This window comes from Phyllostomus discolor, chromosome 12 (assembly GCF_004126475.2).
Source record: "Phyllostomus discolor isolate MPI-MPIP mPhyDis1 chromosome 12, mPhyDis1.pri.v3, whole genome shotgun sequence".
NCBI lineage: Eukaryota > Metazoa > Chordata > Mammalia > Chiroptera > Phyllostomidae > Phyllostomus > Phyllostomus discolor.
Window position 1 is genome coordinate 21,018,469 of NC_040914.2, and position 25,455 is coordinate 21,043,923.

Sequence of the window (25,455 nt, forward strand, 5' to 3'; positions counted from 1 at the left end):
CAGGTGACAGGTCAAGGGTTTTAGGACCTGTGAGGCTTCTCTGCGGGGTGGGAAACACAATGCAGGGCTGAGTGGGTGGGGCTCTGGGTCCCAGTTAGGCCCCTTTTGTTTCTTTCTTTCTTTTTTGAATATTTATTTATTTATTTATTATTAAAGAGGGAAAGGGAGGGAGAAAGAGAGGAAGAAAAATATCAGCGTGTGGTTGCCTGTTGCATTCCTCCTACTGGGGACCTGGTCCGTAGCCCAGGCATGTGCCTTGACTGGGAATCGAACTGGCGACCCTTTGGTTCGCAGGTTGGCGCTCAATCCACTGAGCCACGCCAGCCAGGGCAGACCTCTTTTCTATCTGCCTCTATGTTCACCCCTTCTCTGGATAAGTACCATTTGGGAGCCAGTTGGTACCAGGCTCCTGCCAATTTCTCCTGAGACAATGATACTTAGATTGTCCATTCATTCATTCAACGCTGATGTTGTTGACACACTCTGTACTATCTTGGGGTGAACAGCAGCCCCTTGCATGATGGGCGGATGGGGTTGCTGTGTATGGCTGGGCAGGCGGTGCGCTATTAAAGGGGCCGCCACTCACAGCATGGCAAGGTGAATCAATCCGATGGAGTTACGCAACTCACATGTAACGTGAGGGATACGCTTGTTACTTATTTATTAAATGTCACCTATTTTTGTAAATATTTTGTATCTATTAGAATACATATGAAATAGCCCTGGCTGGGTGGCTCATTTGGTTTGAGCATTGTCCCATGGACCAAAAGGTTGAGGGTTCGATTCCCGGTCAGGACACGTACCTAAGTTTTGGGTGAAATTGCTGGGCAGGGCGGGTACAGGAGGCAACCCGTTGGTGTTTCTCTCTTGCGCGCGCTAAAGTCAATGAACACATCTTCAGGTGAGAATTAGAAATTTAAATATTTTTAAATTTATACCTTTCTATCATATGCCACATAATAGTATGCAGCAGTATAGTTATATTATACGTATTAAACTTGCAGTATTTAGTACATGCTCTGTTTCAAAGGTGTGTTATAATAATATATTTGTATCGTATTACGCAGTGGTTCTCAGAGTGCCGTCCCCTCACCAGCCGCATGAGCGGCACCTGGGAACTTGTCAGAAATTCACACTCGGGCCCCAGACCTGCTGAGGCAGAAACTCCGGGGGAGGCTCAGGGTCTTCACAAGACCCGCCCCCACCTCCTGCAGGTCCTGATGCAGGCTCCCTGGTCCAACGGGCGATCTGTAACACACCTGCTTTATGCAATAGAGCAGGGGTGGCAAGCTCATCTTCACTGGGGGCCACGTCAGCCTCACAGGTGTCTTCAAAGGGCCGAGTGTAGGGCTCCCTGCCCCTGGTTAAGGAGTAGTTACATTTACACAGTCCTAACATTACATTCCGCCCTTTGAATGCACCCTTGAGGCTGATGTGGCCCCCAGTGAAAATGAGTTTGTCACCCTGCAATAGAACATATTTAGATGTCATGTCTTTATATTCACTTTATACATTTATTAAAACTTAATCATAGGTGACACTTACCTGGTTATATAATCTGTTATACATTTATTTGTATAACTTTCAGCTGTTCTTATATCCTTTTTTAAAAAATATTTTATTTATTTATATATTTATATTTATTTTTAGAGAGGGGGAAAGGAGGGAGAAAGAGAGGGAGAGAAACATCACTATGTGGTTGTCTCTTGTGCGCCCCCTACTGGGAATCTAGCCCGAAACCCAGGCATGTGTCCTGACTGAGAATCAAACCAGCAGCCCTTTGGTTTGCAGGCCGGCACTCAATCCACTGAGCCACACCAGCCAGGGCCCCTGTTATTGTATCTTAAGAGTGAAGGTACAATAAAGTAAGGGTGAGTGCCTATTCCACAGCAAGGGCTTTTCATTGGTTAACACATTTGACCTCATAGCAAGCTCACGAAGCAAGTGAGCTCATCTCCTGGCTTCCAGATGGGACGCTGAGGCACAGGGCAGTGCAGTCATCTCTCATGGTCCCATTGGTGGGTGAGCGGCTGAGGTGGGATTCGAACCTAGAGTCCTCAACTGCTGCCTCTCTGGGGTCCAGGATCTTGCTCTCTTGTCTTCAGATCTCATGCTCAGCATAGGGAGGGCCTCAAATTGAAGTCTGTTGAGTGAATTTCATGCTGTTTAGTTAGAGTTTATTGTTTCCTCAGGTGAGGAAACTGAAGCTCAGAGAGGGACAGTTGCTTTCTCAGGGTCACACAGCACGCAAGAAGCGGAGCTGGGTGGGGCACTGGAATCCAGAGGGATCACACATCAAAACCTAAGCTTTCCCTTATCCCCTGGGGGGATGATTTTGAAAAGGGAGTGGCCAGCATAAGCGGCCAGGGTCCTGCAGGAGAGACCATCTCTGGTGACATGTGTCCCTCTGTCCCCTACAGATCGTGAGGATCAGTCCATTCTCTGCACGTGAGTAATCCTGAAGGGCTTCCTGGTGGAGGTAGGGTCTGAGCTGGGTGTGGCTCTCCTTGGAATGGGTGGGGTTTACCTGAAACCATTGCTGACCCTCTTACTTCCCCTTGTTCCCCTGCATAGAGGGGAGTCCGGAGCTGGGAAGACAGAAAACACCAAGAAGGTCATCCAGTACCTTGCTCATGTGGCATCATCGCCAAAGGGCAGGAAAGAGCCAGGCGTACCGGTAAGTGACCTGCCTTGGGACATGCTCTAGACCCTGCCACCAACAATGCCCTCTCAACCTCAGTCTCTGTTTCCTCTGTAACATCCCTCATGGGGCACCACAGTTGTGGGTCTTCTCCTGGCTTCCCATGCTGCCTGTGCACCTACTATGTGCCTGATGTAGTGCTGGGAGCAGTGGCAGGTGGACAAGAAATGCAAGCGCCGGCTCTTGGCCTCATTGGCCTTTGTAACATCACCAGGCACATAGTAGGTGCTTACATTCCTGAGCACCTACTGTGTGTCAGGCCTGGTTTAGGTACTTGCAATGCCCTCATGGACTTTATAAATGGGCATTTGTATATTGCTTGTCCCTTTGCTCACATTAATTTAACACTCCAGTGGGGTGGGTGTTGTTTTCCTGTGTTAAAGATGAGAAACCAGAGACACAGCTGGGGTGAGTCAGTTTTGGAGGTCACACACCCAGCAAGGGCTAGAGTAGATTCAGACCCAGGCATCGTGGTCCTCCCAGGCCACACCGCTCCACACACCTTGTATCTCCCCCTCATCCCCCCCTGCCCTGGCCACCACCCGAGACCGCTGGTTCACCTGTGTGTCTGTCCACGTTTCATGTGCCGTGTCCCGATCCGTGTCTCGTGTCCTGTGACTTCCTCAGGCCTCCACCAGCGCCGTGTCTTATGTGAGTAGCAAGGAATCGCCTCGAGTCATGCTGTCCTAATGCCACCCAGATCATCCCAACACATGGCCTTTCTGACAGACAGGGCCCAAGGCACTGGTGGTCACACATGCCAGGGGGCCTCCCTGCTGCTTATGGCAGTCCTACTAGGTGCACATTGGACTCTGCACTGTCATTTAATGCAATCCTACTGTGTGTACACTGGGTCACTCACTGTTGTTTACAGCAGTCCTACTGCACAAACACACCCAGGGTTTGTGCTGTCATTTCGTGTGGTCCTACTGTGTGTCTATAGAGCCCAGTTTGCATTACTAATTATGTTAGCCCTACTGTGTATGTGCAGACTGGCCACAGATACCAACATGAAATAACTTAGAAACCAAAAGTACAATGTATTGCTAATCTGCTAAATGTTCGTTGACAGGACCCATAGACCCTATGAATTCACAAACCCAAGAGACCCACATTGCCATTTATTTCAGGCCCTCAGCTCAGGCTGTCTCTGAGGGCTCACAGGGAAATTAAAGAAACAGTCCATGCGCTAGAGAGCCTGACTAGGAAGGAGGCTAAGAAACTGCTATATATCAAGCACCTACTATGTTCCTGGCTCTGACACCAAGATGGCTGTGGGGAAGTTTAGAGTAAGACCCCTACCCATAGGAAGGACACTAGCATTTCGTGAGTGTCTATGATGTGCCAGTTTGAAACACCTTATATAGGTGGTGTAGGTTTTTCCTTAACTAATTCCACAAGTGATTCATGAGTACTTGTTCATTCACTGCAACAGCAAGAACCCAGAAATCAGATACAGTGAAATTCCTTTCTTTCTCTCAGTGCCCCTTCCTTGGAGTGGCTTGCACTGTTGCCAGTTTGGTGTATATCCTTGTAGACCTTTCTCTATACATTTATATATATATATATATATATATATATACACACACCTGTAGAAATGGGAGTCTTGTTTGGTGGGTTTTTTTCTTTGATTTCTTTTATTGATGGGATCACATTGTAGGTATTGTTCTGCAATTTTTTTTGTATGTTTGTTTTACTTTGTTTCTGCTCAATGATTTAGCCTAGAGATGTTTCCTTGTTCCCTTGACAATAGACTGACAGGCATCCCCAGGGTACTGGGTGTAGGCACACACCCAGATCCACAGAGGTCCTTCTCACACACACACACACACACACACTCCTGTCAGCTGTAACCAGACCCCAGCCTCCTGCCCATGTTCTCGCTGAGGTGCCATTTCCCCCTGCCCCGCCCCCATCCCGCAGGGCGAGCTGGAGCGGCAGCTTCTTCAGGCCAACCCCATCCTGGAGGCCTTCGGCAATGCGAAGACGGTGAAGAACGACAACTCCTCCCGATTCGTGAGTGCTGAGAGACGGCAGTGCCTGGCAGCCTGGCAGCCTAACAGCAACTGGGCATGTGGAGGGGGGAGGCAAGATGTGGGGGTCTACTGAGGGAGGAGGGGCCAGGACTGCTGGGGGCCTGGCTCTTGAGGAGAGAAGGCCTGGACCTTGGATCTCCCAGGGAGCCCCTTGCTGAGACCCCCAGGATGGGGGCGGGACTCAGGGGATGGGCAGGAGAAAGTCAAGAGGCCCGTCCTGGCTCCGGGAGGGGTGTGTGGGTAGGGGTTGCTCTTCAAACCTTCTGGAGGAAGAGGACCCTTAACTCAGCCCCCTCCACCCTCTTACCTCCCAGGGCAAATTCATCCGCATCAACTTTGATGTTGCTGGGTACATCGTGGGCGCCAACATCGAGACCTGTATCCTTCAGGGCCCTGAGCCCGCTGATGGCGGTGGGGAACAGGGGCAGCTGAGGAGGGAGGCTCTTGGGATCTCACTACTTACAGGACACGGGCGTTGGTCCCGCAGGGAACCCCGGCTCCTGAGGCTCAGAAGCTGTGCCTCAGTTTCCCCCTCTGTAGAAGGGGAAGGATCGCAACACCTTGGGAAGGGAGGGATACAGACGGCATTGGGCACCTGGGAGGAGGAGAGCAGGGGCTTCCGCTGCTTTTATCGGAAGGCCGGCACGGATTTGCTGCGGGGTGGTGGGTCGGGAACTGTCCTCAGGTTCGTGGATGCACTCGGAGCTCTCACAGGCTGCAGCACGTAGTCATACTCACGCCACAGTTCAGCTCCCGGGGTTTTTTCTGGGGGCTGGTCGCCAGCCCGCACCCCCTACCCGGAACATACCGACATCCCAGACTCCCCAGAGGAAAATGGGCGTTCCGCACCAGGTCATCTCGGACCATGCAGCCTCCGGGAGCCGCTCTGAAACCCAGGTTCCCAGCCCCCAGCCAAGGGCAGTCTCGGCCCTGCCCTGCGGAGTCCACCCCGCTGTGCTCAGGAGGCCTGAAAGCTCGGCAGGAATTTACAAAGTTAAAAACACGGGAGCTCCCGGAGTGCAGACCAACCCAAGGTCGTGCAGACCTGGGCTCCCCATCCAGCTCTGCGGCTTGGAGGCTGTTGGGACGCTGGGCAGGTGATGAGACTGCTCTGTGCCTCAGTTTCCCCCTCTGTGGAAGGGGGAGGCTCACAGAACCTGCCCTAGAAGGGTTTAGAGGACAGTGTGGGTCAATTCTTAGCGCGGGCACCCAGACCACATAGTAAGCAGTCAATAACGAGCTCTGGTTATTGGAAGTTAATGATTGGAGCGAATTAACAATGTCCTTACTGATGTTCGTATTATCAATTAACATTATTCATTGTAATGTGAATGATATTACTGAGAAACCATATCCCCGTGCCCAGGGGTGACTGATGAGCTCCCTGTCTTCTGAAGCCTGGGGAGCAACACCGGGAGGCCTGGTGTCTGTCCCCTGCAGTCACCAGCTCCTGCTGCCCAAGTCCCCGAGGCCACGGCTTCTCTGCATTGTGGCTCCCGCACACATGGGCTCTGAGGGCTCAGGACCCTTCCTGCCCCATCCATCCTGCCAGCTCCCACCTCCTCCCACCCCGTGGTCCCTGCGGCCCTCTTTTTATCTTCATGCTTGTCCTCCCCGACTGCGTTTGAACGCTAACTTTCTCCCGTCCACACTCCTCATGCACCTGCAGCTGCTTGCCCCACTGGACACAGCTCTCTCTGCCTCCTGGCCTATCACCAGCTGGTGGAACAGATGCTCCTAGGAGCAGGTGCCACTCCCAGGCCAATCTGATGGGTGTTGGGCTCTGTCAGACACCCCCCACCGCCAGCACCCCACATGTCCTGAGTGTTTCCCGTGTGCCTGGTGTGGCCCTGGGGCCTCTCTATACATTATCCCCCCCACCATTCTTTCTTTCTGAGCCCCAGAGGCAGGGTCTGGCATCTCCCATTTAACTCGAGAGGAAACCAAGGCTCAGGGCTGTCTGGTTGCGTGTGCTTCCCCCACCCCACCCTGCCTTGTGGGGCCCTCTCCCCCTGCTCCCCATGTCCCCACAGGCTAGTGACCCCACGGCTTTAAGCCAACAGACCTCGGTACACAGTGAATCTTGGGCCAGGCTCCTTGTTACGACTGCCAAGCAAAACTGTGGTGGGGAGGGGCAGATGCGTTATTGGGTGTTTTATTTACTCTAAAGTGTGTCACCAGTCTGTGAACCAGTGAGGGGACTTTCCTCAGAGGAGGAGCCAGCAGCCTCAATACCCAGACAGGGAACCTGATGCAAGGGGAAATGGTGCCAGGAGATATTCTTTTTTTTTTTTAATTTTTAAAGATTTTATTCATTTATTTTTAGAGAGAAGGGAAGGAGGGAGAAGAGAGAGAGAGAGAGAAGAAACATCAATGTGTGGTTGCCTCTCACGTGACCCTCACTGGGGACCTGGCCTGCAACCCAGGCATATGCTCTGACTGGGAATCGAACCTGTGACCCTCTGGTTAGCATCCCACATCAACCCACCGAGCTACACCAGCCAGGGCAGCGGGAGATATTCTTACTTCAACTTTTATTCCTGCAGCAACTCACCAGTGGGTGTGGTGATCCAGCCCCTTGCACAGATGGGGAAAGTGAAGCACAACTGCTTAAGTGACATGCCCTAGGCCACTCACCCGGTTAGTGGCAAGGTCACTGGCCAGGGCTGCATTATGGGATAGCAGGGGGACAGAATGGACTGAGGGGGCCGGGGCCCCGCTTCCATGGCACCTTGACTCGCCCCCACCCAGACCTGCTGGAGAAGTCTCGGGCCATCCGCCAGGCCAAGGACGAGTGCAGCTTCCACATCTTCTACCAGCTCTGGGCGGCGCGGGAGAGCAGCTCAAGGGTCAGTGTTGCTGCCCGCTGCCCGGGGAGTAGGGGGCACACATGGGCCTCCGGCTTCTCTGGGTCCCCTGGGGGAGGAAATGGGAGGCGTTTGTACGCATCAGGCCCTGTTGGGCAGCGGATTCTGTCCTCTCCTGGATCCTGCTGCCTCACAACTTTTGCCAAAAGGAGTCTAGCCAACATCCCCCAACTCCACCCATCCCCACCACCCGCGCTGCTGGGTGGATTCTGCTGCCCTCTGGTCCCCCGTCTCCTGGGTCTAGATCGCACTGGCCACATGGCCGCGTGGCTCCTGGTCCCACTCACGTCTCTTCTGCTTACTCCGGCGGGTGCGACTCCAGCTTTGACTCGGCTCCCCCTGCCTCCTGGGTCCCTGGGGTCCTGGTCTGTGCGGCTTCGAAGCTCCCCTCACTCTGGCTGCTGCCTGAGGTTCTTCCTACCTCCTGCTCATGCTCCTCCTGCCTGCTGGCTACGGACTGTGGCCCCGCTGCCCTGTGGCTCCCTCTCCTTCCGACTTCTGCTGCCCCAGAGCTTGGGCCTCCTCCTGGCCTCCTCACCCAGGCTCCTGCTCACGGTGGCTTCTGAGCCGACCTGCCCTCTGCTGCTGGTCCCTGCTGTCCCCCCGCTTCTGCTCACTCGGACGCCGTAGGGCCCATTGCTTCTGCCAACTGGCGCTCCTGCCTGCTCTGGGCAGTTCCAAGACTTGAGAATCTCTATGGAAAGAGGGAAGATTAAAGACCTAAGGTGTGCTAAGCACCCACTCCATGCCAAGCCCTTGCACTGAATCTGTGAGGAAGGGATCCTCCTCACTCATTTCACAGAGGAGGAGACAGAGGTTCCCAGCGGGGTAGTGACACGTCTGGGGTGGCCTCTGAGGAAGCGGGGATGTGAGTCTGACTCCACAGTTCGCCCTTGACCTTGGCCTCCCCTTGTTCCCCCTGCAGCCGACCTCCTCCTGGAGCCCTGCTCCCACTACCGCTTTCCTCACCAATGGGCCGGCGTCCTCTCCTGGCCAGAGCGGGAGCTCTTCCAGGAGACGCTGGAGTCCCTGCGGGTGCTGGGATTCACCCACGAGGAGATCACCTGTGAGTGAGGCCTGCGTCTGTGGAGGGTGGAGGCGGGCTCTGCAGGGCAGGCGGTTGTGGAGGGGCCTGGCCATTCATTCCTTGGTTTATTTGCTCAAGCGTTGATTGAGCAAGAACTGTGTGCGGACACCGGGGCCACAGCAGGAAATGACACTGATAAACACCCCTGTCCTGGGGAGACTGCCTGAACCAGAACCACGGCCCAGATAGATAAGGAATTCTGTGGTCTATGAGGAGGTGATGAGTGCTGGGGAGGAAAATAGAACATGGAATTCGAGGAGGGGGGAGGGCACAGCTTGAAGCAGGGAGTCAGGAGGGGCCCTCTGAGATGGCGATGACTGAGCAAAGGCCTGGGGGAGCTCGGGGAGTGAGCGTGGGTGGCACCGGGGAAGAGCACAGCAGGCAGGGGGAACAGCCTGTGCAGAGGCCCTGAGGCAGAAAAGGCGTGGCAGGTTTGAGGGATTGAAATATTGTCTAGTATGTGACTGAGGAGAGTGAGGGAGGGCGCTACGGAGACACGCAGGCCTCAAATTCCAGCCTGAGGGGCTGGGACATTGTCCTGGGGGCGCTGGGAGCAAGGCAGGGCCGTGTGTGGAGGGTAGACTGGAGGTTGGGAGGAGGCTGCAGCGGCCAGGGTGCAGGGAAGAAGGCCTCGGTCTGGGCTGTGTGGCCCTGGTGTGAAACGCTCATCAGATCCTCAGCCTTCGTCATTGTTGGTTTGCCTCTGACCTTGTCACCCAACACGTTTTCACAGTAGTCCTGTTGCAGTACCATACTCGTCTACTAGGGCCACCATCACAAAGCACCCCAAACCGAGCCCCTCACACTGCAGAAACCAACTGGGTCCCGGGTGTGGAGGCCAGAAGTCTGCGATCCAGGTGTTGCCGGGGTTTGTTGCCCTGCCACTCCCCTGGCATCTGGTGGTTTCCTGGCAACCTTGGCGTTCCTCCGCCTGCAGGCGCACTGCCCACCCTCCGCCTTCCTGTTCACGTGGCGTTCTCCCTGAATGCACACCTGTGTGTGCAGTTTGTACCTGTGATAGGGACACCCTTCATCCTGGATTAGGGGCCCACCACCAGTGCAACCTCATCTTAACTGAAATGATTGCATCTGCCCTGACCCACTGCCCATAAGGTCACATTCTCAGAGGTCCTGGGGATTAGGACGTCAGTGTATCTTTTTTTGGTGGGGGGGCGGGGTGTGATTCAACCTATAAGAGACATGTAGAGGCTGGCCTCAGTCTGTTTCGTCAGCCGAAAGTTTTGACCTTTCGGTGAACTATGATTACTTTCACCGGGCCCGTGAGGAAAGACCCTGGTTTCCAGGGCTGAGCAGGGCCAGGGCCGGTCTCGCTGTCCTCTGGTCCCTGGCAGGGCCAGAGGCCCTGGGAGCTATTGCTGGTGGCTCCAGGGCCCAAGGGGAAGGGCTGCAAGCCCAGTGCCTGCTCGGCCGTCTGCCCGGCTGCCCACAGGCTGGCCTCCTCGGGCGTATTGACACAGGGTCTCAGGCCTCCCTGCTGGATTTCCCAACCGAGGTTGCATAACTGCCCCGCCTGCCCGTCTCCACTCTCCTCCCTGGGCAGCTGGCAAATACATTCAGATGAGGGGCAGGGCTGGGCCTCCCCGCCTGGCCCCTCAGATTCCACCTGGCCTCCTGACACACGTCGCCTCAAATAACCCTCTGGCACAACGTACAACATGTGAATATGGCCAAAGGTTGTCCTGGGAGAACCAAGTCTGCTAAAGCACTGCCTGCTCCAGCCTTTCTTTTTCTTTTTTAACTTAGTTTTTTATTTAAAAAATATTGTATGTATTTTTAGAGAGAAGGGAAAGGAGGGAGAAAGAGAGGGAGAGAAACATCAATGTGTGGTTGCCTCTCTTGTGCCCCCCCTACTGGGGACCCACCTGCAACCCAGGCATGTGCCCTGACTGGGAATCGAACTAGCGACCCTCTGGTTTGCAGGCTGGCACTCAGTCCACCGAGCCACACCTGCTGGGGCACCATTGACCTATTTAAAGTATACAAGTTGGCGGCTGTTCATACATTCAGGGGGTTGTGTGCCCATCACCACCGTCAATTTTAGAACATTATCAGTGGCCCAAGGAGAGAACTTGCACCCTTTGGGGTCACCCACCAGCCCCTGGCAGCCAATCAACGACTCCCTGTCTCCACGGGTTTGCCCATCCTGGGCCTTCCCTATAGATGAAGTCGTGTGACACGAGGTCCTTTGTGACTGGCTTCTTTCACTCAGCCTGATGTTCCGTGGTTCACCCATGACATAGCATGGATCAGAGATTCATTCCTTTTTATTGCCGAATACTTTTGATTTTTATCTTATTATTATGGGACATTTCAAACACATATGAAAGTAGAGAGCAGAGGGTAATGGCCCCCTGGGCATTTGGCATCAGATCCAACATTTACCCACTCGTGGCTTATTGGGTTTCACCTCTAACCCCACCCTCCACTCCCCCAGGTATGGTCCTTAACCCCCGTGAATTTTAATTGTAGACAATCCACCTCGTCACTGTCCAGAAGGTGGCGCTAGTTTCCCATTCTCTGAGCCTCTGTTTCCTCCCTCTACACGTCAGCCGGACCTCTGTGAGTTTTTTGGCTTTTGCTGGTGTGATAGGTGGGCCGAGTCCTTATAGCTGATTTTGTGTTTCACGCACAAGGACTGAAGCCAGGGGTCACCTTTTCATAGACTCTCCTTTTGACAAAAGGAGACAGAGGTCCAGGGAGGTGGGGCACCTGCCCGGGGCTCCCCGCAACTGATCAGGAGGTACTGACTCCAAAGCCAGCCCTGGACCCTTCCCAGACAGGCAGGCGGGCACCTCTGGGTCGCCCCCTGGGAAGCCCAGGGCAGCAGGTCAGACAGCGTCGGGGGCCAGCCTGGGCAGGACAGCCATTGTCCGTGCGCCTGCACTGGCGCTGTAAAGGCCACCCCAAGAGGCTGAGTCGGAGCCTGGCCTCCGGAAGGTGGGTCGTCACTCACCGAAGGCAGGAGCGCATCGCCAGCACTGGGCCTCCGCAGGCCGAGGCTTGCTTGCGATCGGCTGGGCTGAAGTCACAGTGAGAGCTAAGTGCCAGCTCCTCAGGCGTCAGGTTCATCTCGGTGCTTGGCACCAGTGCAGGTTCCCAAGCCAACTGTAAAAAGCTATTCTGGGCCAGGCCCGAGCTGACACTAAGGACTGAATGATATTTCAGTTTCTCAGGGGTAATATGTATATTTTGGGAGGCACCCCGCTAGGAGCTTCCCAGCATTTGGGGGCTCACTGTTGCCCCAACCACCCCACCCCCAGATGAGCAGAACCAGAGACCCCTGAGCCCAGCCCCTCCCACTGAGCAGCCAGGGAAACCGAGGCCTAGGAGGCCCCCTGCTTGCCCAAGGTCACAGCAAACTGCCACCATTCAGTACTGTGTCCCCCCTTAGTTAATTCTGCCAGTTATTCATTAATATACATCTATTCACTCAACATGAGGAAATCTGTGGGCCTGAGCGAAGCTAACAGTGACCTGGACAGAATGAGCCCCGGACTCCTGGAGCACTCAGACCCAGGGGGATTCACACCACAGCGGTGGATTAAAGCTAAGCCTGTGCAAGGGTGACTGCGTGTCGCGGGTGCTGACAGCCTGGGGGGAGGGTCAGGGTGGCGGCTGGAGGATTTGGGCCTTGGCCGAGCCCTTATTGTCCACCAGGAATTACCCAGGTGCAGACAGGGTGTGAGAGGCGATTCGGGGGAGGGAACTGCCTGCGCAAAGGCCTGTGGGAGGAGCTGAGAGACTGGCGCAGCTGGTTGGAGTCAGGGAAGGGACCCCCCGCTGGAGGGTGTGGGAAGGTAGGAAACAGGAGGCTGAAGACTCAGACAAGGGGCTAGACTGAGAGGCAGTGGGGATCATGGAAGGAATTCTTCCCCCGAAACTGACAAGCTGGAGTTCATTCACGAGAACATTTATGCAGCCCTTCCTGTGTGCAGAGCACACAGTTCGGAGTGAGTAAGGAACATTTTCCACAAGGAGTTATGAATGGCAGTGGAGACGGAGAGGGAAATTAATATCTGTTTGCATACCCAGCTCTCCTCCTGCAAACTATACAAAAGCTTTTATTTAGATAGAGTTTACACACTTAAATTCGTCGTCTGTGAGGTTTACGGTGTAGTTCTGGATAAACTCACAAGGTTGTGCGTACAGTCTCACTCTCTAATCCAGAAACCGTGTTCTTTTTGGACATTGATTTTTTTTCTTTTGACTAGGCCTCACATTTCAAAATGTATGAAAATCTCCAAAAGGATAAAAGTGTATAATCCAGTTCAAGTGTCCCCAGCTCCCAGGAGGCCACATCTCTTAGCGGTTTCTTGTGTGTCTTTCAGGGTAATGCCTGCCAAAGCTGTCAGGCCAGTGACAACCTTCTTTTGTTTTCAGGATTTAGAAAAAAAAAACACTTTTTTACCCCTGGCTGGTGTGGCTCAGTGGATTGAGTGCCGGCCTGCAAACCAAAGGGTCTCTGGTTAGATTCCCAGTCAGAGCACATGCCTGGGTTGCGGGCCAGGTCCTCGCTAGGGGGTATGCGAGAGGCAACCACACATTGATGTCTCTCTCCCTGTCTTCTCCCCTCTTCCCTTCTGTCTAAAAATAAACAACTAAAAAAAAAAGAATACGGGAATTGCCACATGCTCTTCTCCAGAGTCCCCTGTTGCCACATGCGCTTTATCCTGTTTTATCTAATTGCTGAGCCGTGTGAGAACAGGGGTGTGGGCAAGGTGCCCTTTTACCCTTCGTACTCATTTCCTAAGGCTACTGTCACAAATGACACATAAACTCAGTGGCTTAAAACAACACACATTTATTCTCTTACAGTTCTGAAGTTTGGAAGTCCAAAATCAGCCTCACTTGGCAAAAATCAGGGTGTTGGTAGGGCTGGTTCCCCTGCAGGGCTCCAGGGAGAATCCATTTTCTTGCCTTTTCCAGCTTCCGAGGGCTCAGCCCTTGGCTTGTAGCCACTTCCTCTGTCTTCAGGGAGAATCATTCTAACCTCTGCTCACATAGCTTCTCCGTTTTTTAAAAAAGATTTATCTATTTTTAGAAGAGAGGGAAAGGGAGGAAGAGAGGGAGAGAAACATTGAAGTGTTGAAAAGAGGAAACATCGATATGGGTTGCCTCCCGCGTGCTCCCAAATGGGGGCCAAGCCACAGGCCCAGGCATGTACCCTGACCTGGAATCAAACCAGTGACCTTTTGCTTTGTGGGACGACATGCAACCCACTGAGCCACACTGGTCAGGGTGGCTCCTCCATTTCATAACAGCCTCTCGGATTACCTTTGGAGCCCACCTGGATAATCTGGGATAGCCTCCCATCTCATAATCCTTAAGTTAATTATGCCTGAAAAGTCCATTTTGCTCTGCAAGGTAACCCTCACAAGGCCCAGGAGTTCAGAGGTGGCCGTCTTAGCACTGTTCAGCTACTGGCCCCTGAATCTGTCATGTGTGTTTGCTAAGAACATGGTCTGTTACAGTCACAGCGCAGTATTCTCATCGGGTCGGTAACATTGCCATGATTGGTACTATATCTAATCCAAAATCCATGTATCCCACTGATGTCTTTTATACAAAAAAAGTTTTTCACAGACCCTATGCCAGTTTTCCCAATAATGTGCTTTATAGCAAAGAAAAAAGTTCTTTTAAGTTGCACACACACAGACACGTTTCCCCAGCCTGGGATCACAGGTGGCGTCTAGTCATCACATTGCTCTCTGTCCTCCTGCACGGTTCCTGAGCCTGTCTTTATCGTTCATGACCTTGACACTTTTGACAATTACAGACTAGTTGTTTTGTCTCAAATTTGGGTGTGTTTTCCTCGCGATTAGATTCTGTTACGCATTTTGGCAGGAGTATCCCAGGAGGGTACACCCTCCTCACCCCTGCACCATCCACTTTTTCTAGGTAAACTACGTAGTGCGATAGCACAGGCACCAAAAAATGCGCAAGGGTTGCAAGCGTCATTGTGAAATTCATCCGTGTTCAGTGAGTTGCCAGCAGGGGGCGACGAGGAGTTGGCTCCCAGGAGCCTTCTCTTCGTAAAGACTCACTGAGCAGGGTTGTTTGTACTGTTCTCTGTACGTTTGCTTCTATGTACGTGTTTACATTAGAATTTTATGCTAGAAGAGGGAGGAAAAGGAACCCACAGTCGATAAGAATATAGACCCCAGAGTCAGACCACCTTCGTTCAAATCTCAGGTCTGCCGTTCAAGCTCATTCCCAGATGTGCCTCGGTTTCCCCATCTGTCAAATGAGGATTTTACTGTTTCCTGTCTTGTAAATTGCTATCTCAGAACTTGCCTCATCGAGTTGTTACAAAGGTTAAATGAGTTCTTTTGTAAGTGGAACAAGACCTGGCATGCAGAATGTTAAAAAAAAAGTCGGTGTCCAGTTACAGTCCGTAAATCATGAAGACTGTCCTAGAACTGGCAGTTGGTGAGGCGCCTGGGTGCGTGCCCTGATCCGTGGCATCCCCATGAAAGCGGTGGATACAAGCCCAGTCCAGTGCAGGTGTGTTGCGTACTTGACACAAATACCTCACGCAGCTTTGCTGTTGGAAGCGAGAGGGTTCTCAAATGCTGACCGAATCTAAAGGAAATTCTGAGCAAAACAAACAACAGTCTTTCCTCGATTGCACAGTGGCTCCCCTCCTGGAAAGTCACTGTGTGTTAAAACCAAAACTCTTTGGTGTTTATACAGATAGCAGTTGGGATTCGTGTCAGATCAAGAGAAACCATTATTTCACCGATGTGACTGTCCAATGGGACGCTTAGGAGTCTCACGGGATGTGGGCAATTCTTTGCGGCCCAGAGGGGTGTCTGCTTCCTGTCCTCGCCTGCCCACTCCTGCGACATCCAGAAACACCCGGCACTTTGCCTCAGTGGCCCCCAGTCCTTTATGTCAACCAAACCCTACACCTTCCTGAGATGTACACTAGGAGGCAGCATTGCCCGCTTTTGATGCGCACTATCCGCTTTGGTACAGAGGAGCTAAGACAGATGGTCTGAGACTCACGATGGGGGTTACCACCTGGATAAACCCAGTATCGTCTCTACTGAAGGTGTATCACTTTGCACCTTTGTAAATCTGAAGAATCATAATTCAACCATCGCACGTTGGGGACCATGTGTACATCCTCATTTCTGCATTTGGGAACTCCTCTGTACACTACATGGTATTTGTAACCCCATCACTCCTGGAGGCTTTGCAGTCATTACCGGGGGGGGGGGGGGAGGATTTGCGTTGCCCAGTGCCACGTGACGTCCTGACACCTTGTTTCAGCTCTCGTGCTGTAAACCAGTGTCCTTACTGGTGGCCTGTTGAATTTTAGCATTTTTGTGCTTTTTTGGTTGTTGTTGGTGAGCTCACAGTATACAATGCCTTCCAGCACAGCTCTGGAGTGCTGGCTGGCATCCCTGAGCACAGGGAGGATGGGATGTGCCTTAGGGAGAAAATGTGCGTGTTAGATGAGCTTCCTTCAGGCATGTGTTTAGTACTGTCCGGCCGTAGAGTTTAAATGTGAATGAAGCCACAAGATACAGGGAGGGGCAGATGTAGGTGCACAGTTGTGAGTACTCGAAACATGGAATTTATTGCCTGTATTATTATTTTAAAAAATTTAAAAGATTTATTTCTTTTAGAGAGGGGGAGAAACATCAGTGTGTGGTTGCCTGTCGTTCATACCCAACTGGGGGACCTGTTCCACAACCCAGACATGTGCCCTGACTGGGAATTGAACCAGCCATCCTTTGGTTTGTAGGCCCTCGATCAAACCGCTGAGCAACACCAGCCAGGGCTGGCACAGGAGCTTAAAGCTAGATTTCTAAGGGGCTAGTTAAGCCCATACCAGTGTCTGGACGCCATAGTGGATATCTCTCTCTCTCTCCCGTCTGCCTCCTTCCTCTCTCCCTCTCATCCCCCCCCCGAGCCATGCTGCTATGGTCTCGGCGGTTCTCCAGTTCGGCAACATTGTCCTGAGAAGAGAGACCGCAAACACCGATATCAAGCCTCACATGCCCGCACAAAAAGGGGACCTCCCCTGGCCTAGGCTGCCCCACCCAACGCGACCTTGCATTCCTGTCTCATGCACATGGCACCCTCCTCCCCAGCCCGGCCACTCTCCGATTTCCTGCCCTTGCTGAGTCTTACAAAAGCTAGCGTTTTCCCCCCACCCGTCTCCTGTTGTAAAAAGTGTGATCCTTGGTAGTAGAGTCTGACAACCACCAGTGTGCCATATGGGGGGATCAGCAGGGTCCGGGCACCCAGCCCTTGGAGAGACCTGCCATTGGCATTTGGCCATACAATCTCCAGTCCTGGTCCAAATATATATATTCAAAAGCAGTATAATTCAAAATGCAGAAATTATAGTCAAATAGCATTTTTTTCTTTATCAAAATGGAAATAACTGTGCTTCCTTATTATTACAAAATAATACAAGCTGGATGGGGAAAATCTGACAGATGGAGCAGCGTAAAGGCAGGAAAATTACCCATAATCATACTCCTGAGGGATAATTACTGCTAACACTTCAGGATATTTCTCTCTGGGCTTTGTTCTATGTCGGTATCCGTGTGGAAATAATTGTCACAGAAATGGAATCACGCTTCATATCCCTTTCCACTTGAAACGGAGAGAGCTTTCTGTCCTGATTATAAAATCTTAGGGGCTCATTTTCAAAAGTGGCCTGGCACCAAAAATGAAGGAAGGGGCGTCACCCACGGTGTGTGGGTTAGAGCCATCACCTGGGGCACTGGGGCTCTGTTCACACACCTGGCGGGTGTGCTCTGCACACGTGTTCATTTGGTTTGCAGAGTTGGGACCAGATTTTATCAACTGTTTGGAAACCTGCTTTTTCCCCTTCATTCATTGAGAGTGACTTTTCAAGGTTTTTAACTAGAACTGTACCAGAGTTCCTTCATCTGAGGCCTATGAGAACTGGGTGTCGGTGTAACTGGCCTCCTTTGAAATCTGGTGTATTTCACTCTTTCTGCATTTGCAAACATTAACAGGAGAAGCAGCATGCGGGATTCCCCAGCTGTCAAGGGGCAAAAGGCTTAAACCCCTATAAAGCCACTTTGTCGCTGGCAATATAGTACTCCAAATGACTTCTTTTGGTTCTTAACTACTTCCCATATAATGCAAGTTACTGTAGGAGAATTAGAAACTGTAATTGTACCCCCTGCAAAAACCAAAACAACCCCCCCCCAACAAAACAGGAAGGAGAAATTAAATCCTCAGGACCTCTGAGAAATAATCTCTGTTGGCATTTTGTGTGTTTCCTCTGAGGCATTTTTACTTTTTCTTTTTCTTTTTGCTGGGTCTGAGTATTGGTAGTAACTGTTTTTCTTTTCTTTCTTTTTTAAAATATTTTATTTAATTATTTCTGGAGAGAAGGGAAGGAAGAGAGGGAAACATTATGTGTGATTGTCTCTTAGCACCCCCTACTGGGGACCTGGCCCATAACCCAGGCATGTACTCTGACTGGGAATTGAATGGGCAGCCCTTTGGTTCACAGGCTGGTGTTCAATCCACTGAGGTCATGCCAGCCGGGGCTTTTTTTTTTTTTTTTTTTGCAACTTTCTGTAAACCTAAAATTATTCAAAATAAAAGTACTTTTAAAGATTTCATCTATTTTTTTTTTAGAGAGAAGGGAAGGGAGGGAGAGAAACATCAATGTGTGGTTGCCTCTCATGCACCCTCAGCTGGGGACCTGGCCCGCAACCCAGGCATGTGCCCTGACCAGGAATCGAACCATTGACCTTTCCTTTTGCAGGATGATGCCCAACCACTGAGCCACAGTCAGGGTCCATTTAGTGTTTTATCCCCTTTGTTCTATTTTATTAAATAGTTTCCAACATAATTTTGTCCCTTCTTGTAAAATTTTTTTCAGACATGTAGAAAGCCTGAAAGGATTTGTTTAGAAACATGTTGTGTTTCTTCAGTTTTCAAAGTATTTTTTAAAACCCTCACCTGAGGATATATTTGTTGATGTTAGAAAGAAGGGGAGAGAAAGAGGGAAGGAGAAACATAGATGTGAGAAACATTGACTGGTTGCCTCCTGTACAAGCCCTGACTGGGGATTGAACCTGCAGCCTAGGCATGTGCCCTAAGGATCAAACCTACGACCTTTGGTGTATGGAATGATGCTCCAACCCACTAAGCTATTGGGCCAGGGCTGTTTCTGCATTTGTCAAAGGGCTTCATTCCCTGTCCCCATTTTCACTCTCGACTTGTTTATTTTTTCTTGTCATTGTAAATGGTCTTTTTAGTTTATTTTTACCTTTTTACTCTTTTCCACAATATAGAAAAGCAATGAATTTTTAAATGTTTATTTTGGGTTTGGCCACCTCAATGAACTCTTATTCTGATATCTTACCCCCCAACATTTTATTAGGAAATCTTCAAACTTAGAGACGTTGAAAGAATTTTCTAGTAAACTCCCAGATACCCACCACCTAGATAGATTCTACGTTATAACATTAACATGTTACCACACTTGCTTGCTTTACCAGATATTTTTCCCACCCACCATTCAAACAGCCCCCGTAGTCCTGTCTTTGCTCACATCGGGACTATTCTCGCCCACTTGGGGGTTCCAGAAGAGAATTGCTGGGCTCCCAACAGAGGACCCGCACACCGTTAGGACCTGTGATGCCCCCAGTGGGAAAGGCGGCAGGTGGGGGGGTGGGGGGGGGGGGGGGGAGGGCTTCGTTTTCCCACGGCGGGGGCGGGGCCGCTTCCCAGGGCTGAACGCCGAACCGATCTTGGTGCCTGTCGTCCGCAGCTGCCCAGAAGCTCTGCCGCCTGCTGGGACTGGGGGTGACGGATTTCTCCCGCGCCCTGCTCACCCCCCGCATCAAAGTTGGCCGAGACTACGTGCAGAAAGCGCAGACGAAGGAGCAGGTGGGCGTGCTAGGGGGGAGCGGGTATAGGGCCCCCGCCCCACCCCAACCTCCGGCGCCAAGCTCCTGGGTCTTTAAGTGGCTGAGGCCGTGTTTCCTTGCTCACTCAAACCTTTGCCGTTTGCTCAGTTTGAGGCTCTGGGCTGGGTCCCGGGAGTGAAAGCCAGTGAGGGCAAAGTGGAATGCAGGCTGTAGTAGGAAAACACAATAAAGGAAGAGAAGCAGGGTGTTTGCAGATGGGTGTGCCTTCTGTGAAGGAGAGGGTTGCATGGTCAGGAAGGTCCTCTCGGAGGAGGTAAAGTTCTAGCTGAGAGCTAGACCTGTCAAGGCAGAGGGGACAGCCTGTGCAAAGCCCTGCGGTTGGAAGAAGCTTGGCGAGGTGGGGGCATTAAGGAGGCAAGTGAGGCTACAGCGTGGGGAAAAGGGTGGCTGAAGCTTCTGGCAGAGCAGTTGGGAGGGGACAGATCATGCAGGGTCTTAGCAGCCACAGTAAGGAGGTGAGTTTCTTTAGGCTGCTGCAGGAGGCCAGTGAGGGTTTAAGCCAGAGAGTGATTTGATTCAGTTTTTTTTTTTTAAATAAAAACCCACTTGTCTTCTGTGTGGAGAACAGAGTAGGGGGCAGGTGGAAACAGGGAGTTGGGAGAAGGTGCCACCATAATCCAAGCAAACGACAGTGTGGCTCAAACCAGCTGGCACTGGTGGGGGTAGGAAGAAGTCGTGGTTTTCAGGATCCACTCTTGGGTGGAGGCCTCTGCTGGAGCCCAGGCTGGGCACTCGGGGCCCTGGGATGAAGGAGATGCAATGGGCAAGATGAGGACCCGGGACCAGAGGTCACACTGACCATGGTTCCACTCTCAGCTCAGGTTCTATTAGGACCCATTTCACCGATGAAGAAATTGAGGCTCAGAGAGGTTTATTCACAGCCTGAGGTAACACAGCCTCTAAGTGGCGAAGGCAGGATTCAAACCCAGGTTGTCAGGCTCCGGAGTTCACCCTCTTCACTGTTTTGCTAATTGTTCCAGGAGGCAAGAGGAAGAGGGGTTGTTTTAATGAATTAATGAGCCCTGAGGGCTTCACACGGTGACCAGAGCACAGTAGGGCTGAGTAATGGTGGTGGCTGTTAATGTCGTCATCCTTGAACCATGGTGGGGGTAGGGGTGGGGGGATAGGGGCCCAGTGTCTCCTCAGTGGCCCCGGGGACAGGCTGGGCCCTCACTCTGCACCCTGTGCCGCACGCAGGCTGACTTCGCTCTGGAAGCCCTGGCCAAGGCCACCTATGAGCGCCTCTTCCGCTGGCTCGTCCTGCGCCTCAACCGGGCCCTGGACCGCAGCCCCCGCCAGGGCGCCTCCTTCCTGGGCATCCTGGACATCGCCGGCTTCGAGATCTTCCAGGTCTGTGCTTCGTGCCCAGCTGGGGCCTGAGGGCTCCATCATGCTGCCCTGTCCCCTTCTCTCTGTCCTCCTGCCTCTGGGCCCCTGTCCCCCCCTCGGGTGCCTGTTCCCTCTCTCACGCGTCCCCTCATCCCTGCAGCTGAACTCCTTCGAGCAGCTGTGCATCAACTATACCAACGAGAAGCTGCAGCAGCTCTTCAACCACACCATGTTCGTGCTGGAGCAGGAGGAGTACCAACGCGAGGGCATCCCCTGGACCTTCCTCGACTTCGGCCTCGACCTGCAGCCCTGCATTGACCTCATCGAGCGGCCGGTGAGCGAGCCCACGCCCATCTCCCCGCACCTCCTCGGGCCTCGGGCCTCCCAGTCAGTGATAAGGAGAAGACGACATTGCTTCTGTGTGACCGCTAGAAGAGCAGGACCTGGACGGGGCCTGCCATGGGTCCCGGCTCCAGTCACAGGGCTGATCCGTGGCTGTGACTGACTATTGTTCTCATGTTTGGTTCTCTGTCCAAGTGTCACTTATAAAAACAAAAAACTAACTGCAACCTAAGTGTCCAGTATTTAGGGATCTGACCTACTCTCCCCTTCCTGTTCATGGTCAGGCAAACCCCCCTGGACTCCTGGCCCTGCTGGATGAGGAGTGCTGGTTCCCGAAGGCCACAGACAAGTCCTTCGTAGAGAAGGTGGCCCAGGAGCAGGGCGGCCACCCCAAGTTCCAGCGGCCAAGGCACCTGCGGGACCAGGCTGACTTCAGCGTCTTGCACTATGCGGGCAAGGTAGGCAGCTGGGTCCAGCCTTGGGGCCTGTGGGTGGGCGTGGCAATAACTCAGCTGCAGACGTGGGGGAGGGTGCAGAGGGAGAGCAGGGGCCACCAAATGTCCACTGGGACAGGACCCAGGCAAGGCAGGGGCTAGGGAAACCCCATGAGGAGTGAGCACCCTCTGATGAAATCATCAAAGGCTTCCTCCAGGAGGGGATATTTACAATAGGCTTTGAGGGGTGGATAGGAGTTCGCCAAGTGGGGAATTATGTGCATTTTACCCACTCATTCAGCAGACGTGTGTTGTGTGCTCAGCCCTGTGCTGAGCAACGTTGGGAACCCAAGTCAGACACAGTCTGTGTCCTGATGAAGTTCCTTACCTGGAAGGGAGGCAAGCACAGACAATTGGGGCGGAAGGCTGACAAGTGTTCTCATAGGGGTGGCTGAGGGCCGGGTGGAAGTCGAAGCCCAGAGGGGAACGCCAGGGAAGTTTCCACAGAGGAGTGTGACACTTGGTCTTGAATCCCACCCCAGGGTCAGCAAACACTTTTTGTAAATAGTTTCAGTTTTGTGGGGGCACTGTCACAACCCCTCGATTCTGCCATTGTAGTGTGAGGGAAGCCACAGGCAATAAATACAGAAATGAATACACACACAGAGGCCGTATTCCAATAAAACTTTATTTACAAAAAGGGGCGGTAGTCGCAATTTGGTTTGGGGGCTGTATGATCTAAAGGATGTGTAACTGTGCTGGAAAGGCTGGGGGCGGGGGCTGGGGCGGGGCTCTTCGGGCGGAGGGAACGGCAGGCACTGCGGTAGGGGAGGCAGGAGCCCTGCGGATGTTCTGCGTATGGAACTAAGTTTCCCAAACATTTTCTAAGTCTTCCTGGTGCCAGCCCTGTGCTGAGGTGAGTCAGACCCAGGCCCTGCCTCAGGGAGCCCCTGTCTAGTGGGGGGAGTCGTTGTCCAGACCGTGACTCTGTGGAACTCTCAAAGCAAAAGCCCGAATTCCCCCAAGCAGTCATCTGTGGCAAAATCCACAAGGAGGGAATCCAGGTGGCTTGGACAGCTATGGTAAAAATGTTGAGGTGGAAACAAGGTTGCAGGTTTGAGGAAGAGTGCGGAAGCCAATGCGTCAGGAGTAGAATGAATAAGGAAGAAAGTGGTGATGGACGGGGTCTGAGGTGGGCAAGGAAGTAAAGGGAGAGGAGTCTTGCTGGTGCGGGTGCAGTTCAAGATATGCACACAAGGTGGCACCAACGCCCTCTCTTCCACGGTGAACCCTGGAGCTGGCAAATCCTGGGAACCAGTGACCCTGCAAGTTCACCACCCTCCAATATCTGACTCCACGCAGGTCGACTACAAGGCCAATGAGTGGCTGATGAAAAACATGGACCCTCTGAATGACAACGTCGCAGCCCTGCTGCACCAGAGCACAGATCGGCTAACGGCGGAGATCTGGAAAGACGGTGAGGACTGGCTCCCTCCCCACACCTACTCCCTGGGGCTCTGTCCCTGCAGCTCTGGGCATCCCTTCTCCCAACCTGAAGCATGAGCATCTCTGCTCCAGAGGCTGAGTTGTCTGCTCAGACGCAGAACTTAGGCAGGCAGGCCAGACAGTCTGACAGTTGTGTTCCCAATTAGTGTTGATTGATTGATGTCTGAAGCCAGCATCATATTCAACGATAAAACACTCCTCCTTAAATGAGACAAGGATGCCCACTGTCAACACTGTGTGAAACACTGTTTTGACAATACTAGCCTATGCAATCAGGCCAGAAAAAGAAATAAGTGTGTGAGTATTGTAAAGAAAGGGACAACGTTATTTGTAGATGGCATATGATCCCTGAAAAGACATTAGACTGGAAAAGAATTAACAAGAGAGCTTGGGAGGGTGGCAATTTACAGGTGGGCCAACTTTTAGACTTTTTCTTTCTTTTCTCCCTCACAACAAAGTTCCCTGTAGGGCCCCCAGGAAGAAGGAGGAAGCAACAGACTGAGATATAGTTTTGGAGTTTTCTTGCTCCAACAAGACCCATGTGAATTTTCCCATCAGCCTTTTCAGAATGACACCTCTAAGAGGCACAGGCAGAAAAGCCAAATGCCTTTGGGGTAAAACCCTGTACTTCTCTAAGTCTTGTCTGTTGCCCCCCTGCCCCGCCTCCTTAGAGGAGGTTTGAGAGATGATTTTATACAACTGGCAGCACCAGCATCTTGATTTTTTTCTGATTCCGGGTTTCCAGAATCTGTCCATTTACCTTAATCTTTGATTGAAGTGAAAAGCATAATTGTAGAAATGCCAGCCAATGCAACTAGACAAGAGAACAAAATAAGCAAGATGACTGGTCTCCAAAACAAGCTCATGGAGCAAAAAGGCACTTGGGGTACCTTGATCTTGTGAGCTGAGTTGAAAAAGAAAAATTTGATATTTGTGTCTCAGAGAGTTTACATCAGAGGGATTGAAAAGCAGCTCAGCAACCAAACCAGATTCTGCTATGAGAATCATCTCCTTCAGACTGAAAATCGCCCCCACCCAACCCACTTGTTTAAAATCTGTGCCTCATCCATGAACACACGATGTCCCCAGCAATCCCTCACACGTCCCACCCTGTATGTGGCAGACCCTCAAAGGGTTCCAAGAGAGAAAGTGGAAACAGTGGTACAGGGTTACTTCTCCCACAATTTTACCTGAGCCCAGAGTTGAATTGCAGCATCCTGGTGGCCCAGGAGAAAAGGCAAAGGAGATGAGCCTCAGAGAGACAAATGCCACAAGCTGGGTGGAGGCCTCGAGGTGATGCTTGAGCTTCCTGGAATTCAGGGGGAAAAGATACCTAATAAAATGTACAGACTCAACCTCCAGGGAGAGAGATCTTCCCCTAGGCACTAAGTCTCACTGTGGACATTTGTCCTTTCAGCCAACATCGATGCCTTGGTGGGTAGACACAAAGGTGACCAGGACAGTCTCCCTGGCTTTAACCGTTTGTGGCCAGTATTCAGGCTTCTCCTCCTGCTTTGCCCTGTGCTGTTGACTAATAATGCTTCCCTCTGTTTTTTCTTTCCACCACTTTTCCCTCCTCTCATACTGCTCCCTTGGCATCCCCGCATCCTTCACCATCTCCCCACATCTGTCCTCTCCTCCCAGAACACGGGGGCTTCCAGCAATTCTCTTTCCTTGGCTCCTTCCCACTGTCGCCCCCAGGATCTTCAGGGAGGCGCGGCTCTGCTGTTTCTCCGCCAGGGGGTGGGTGTTGCCGTGCGTCGATGGGTGAGATTCACCAGACGAGGAGGGTGGGCCTGTTGGACCGGGAACCTGCTTTTGAATATCCGTCCCCTCTTTTCTCTATAAGGAGGTCTCTCACGCTCCTTCTTCCTCCTGGTTGGCTCCCTCGGCAGTTTCCAGATTCAATGCCTTCTTCTAACTGAACTGCATGCAGAAGTACAATGGTGCTACTACTGGCTGGCATTTATTGAGCACTTACTATGTGCCTTGCATTGTGCAAAGCCCTTCTATGATTATCAACACACAGCATTCTCTGAATGACCCACTGAGGCAGGTATTAGTACTACTACTCCCCTTACACAGATGAGGAAATCAAAGCACAGAGAGGCTAAGGCACCAGCCTAAGATCACACAGCCAGTAAGTGGCAGAGCCAGGATTTTAACCCAGGATATCGAGTCCCAGAGCCTTGGCT

At 52.2% G+C, this 25,455-nt stretch overlaps 1 protein-coding gene across 1 annotated transcript in view; it reads left to right on the forward strand.

Annotated features, from left to right (window-relative positions):
- MYH14 (myosin heavy chain 14) overlaps nt 1–25,455 on the forward strand; it is a 73,642-nt gene that overhangs the window by 9,831 nt on the left and 38,356 nt on the right. Inside the window, 16 exon segments of the mRNA XM_036012600.1 lie at nt 2,421–2,448; nt 2,575–2,677; nt 3,329–3,352; nt 4,625–4,717; nt 5,052–5,115; nt 7,489–7,554; nt 7,557–7,586; nt 8,530–8,564; nt 8,566–8,596; nt 8,599–8,674; nt 16,634–16,706; nt 19,465–19,608; nt 20,847–20,999; nt 21,139–21,312; nt 21,605–21,778; nt 23,117–23,231. Coding sequence (XP_035868493.1) covers nt 2,421–2,448; nt 2,575–2,677; nt 3,329–3,352; nt 4,625–4,717; nt 5,052–5,115; nt 7,489–7,554; nt 7,557–7,586; nt 8,530–8,564; nt 8,566–8,596; nt 8,599–8,674; nt 16,634–16,706; nt 19,465–19,608; nt 20,847–20,999; nt 21,139–21,312; nt 21,605–21,778; nt 23,117–23,231 — 1,383 coding nt within the window.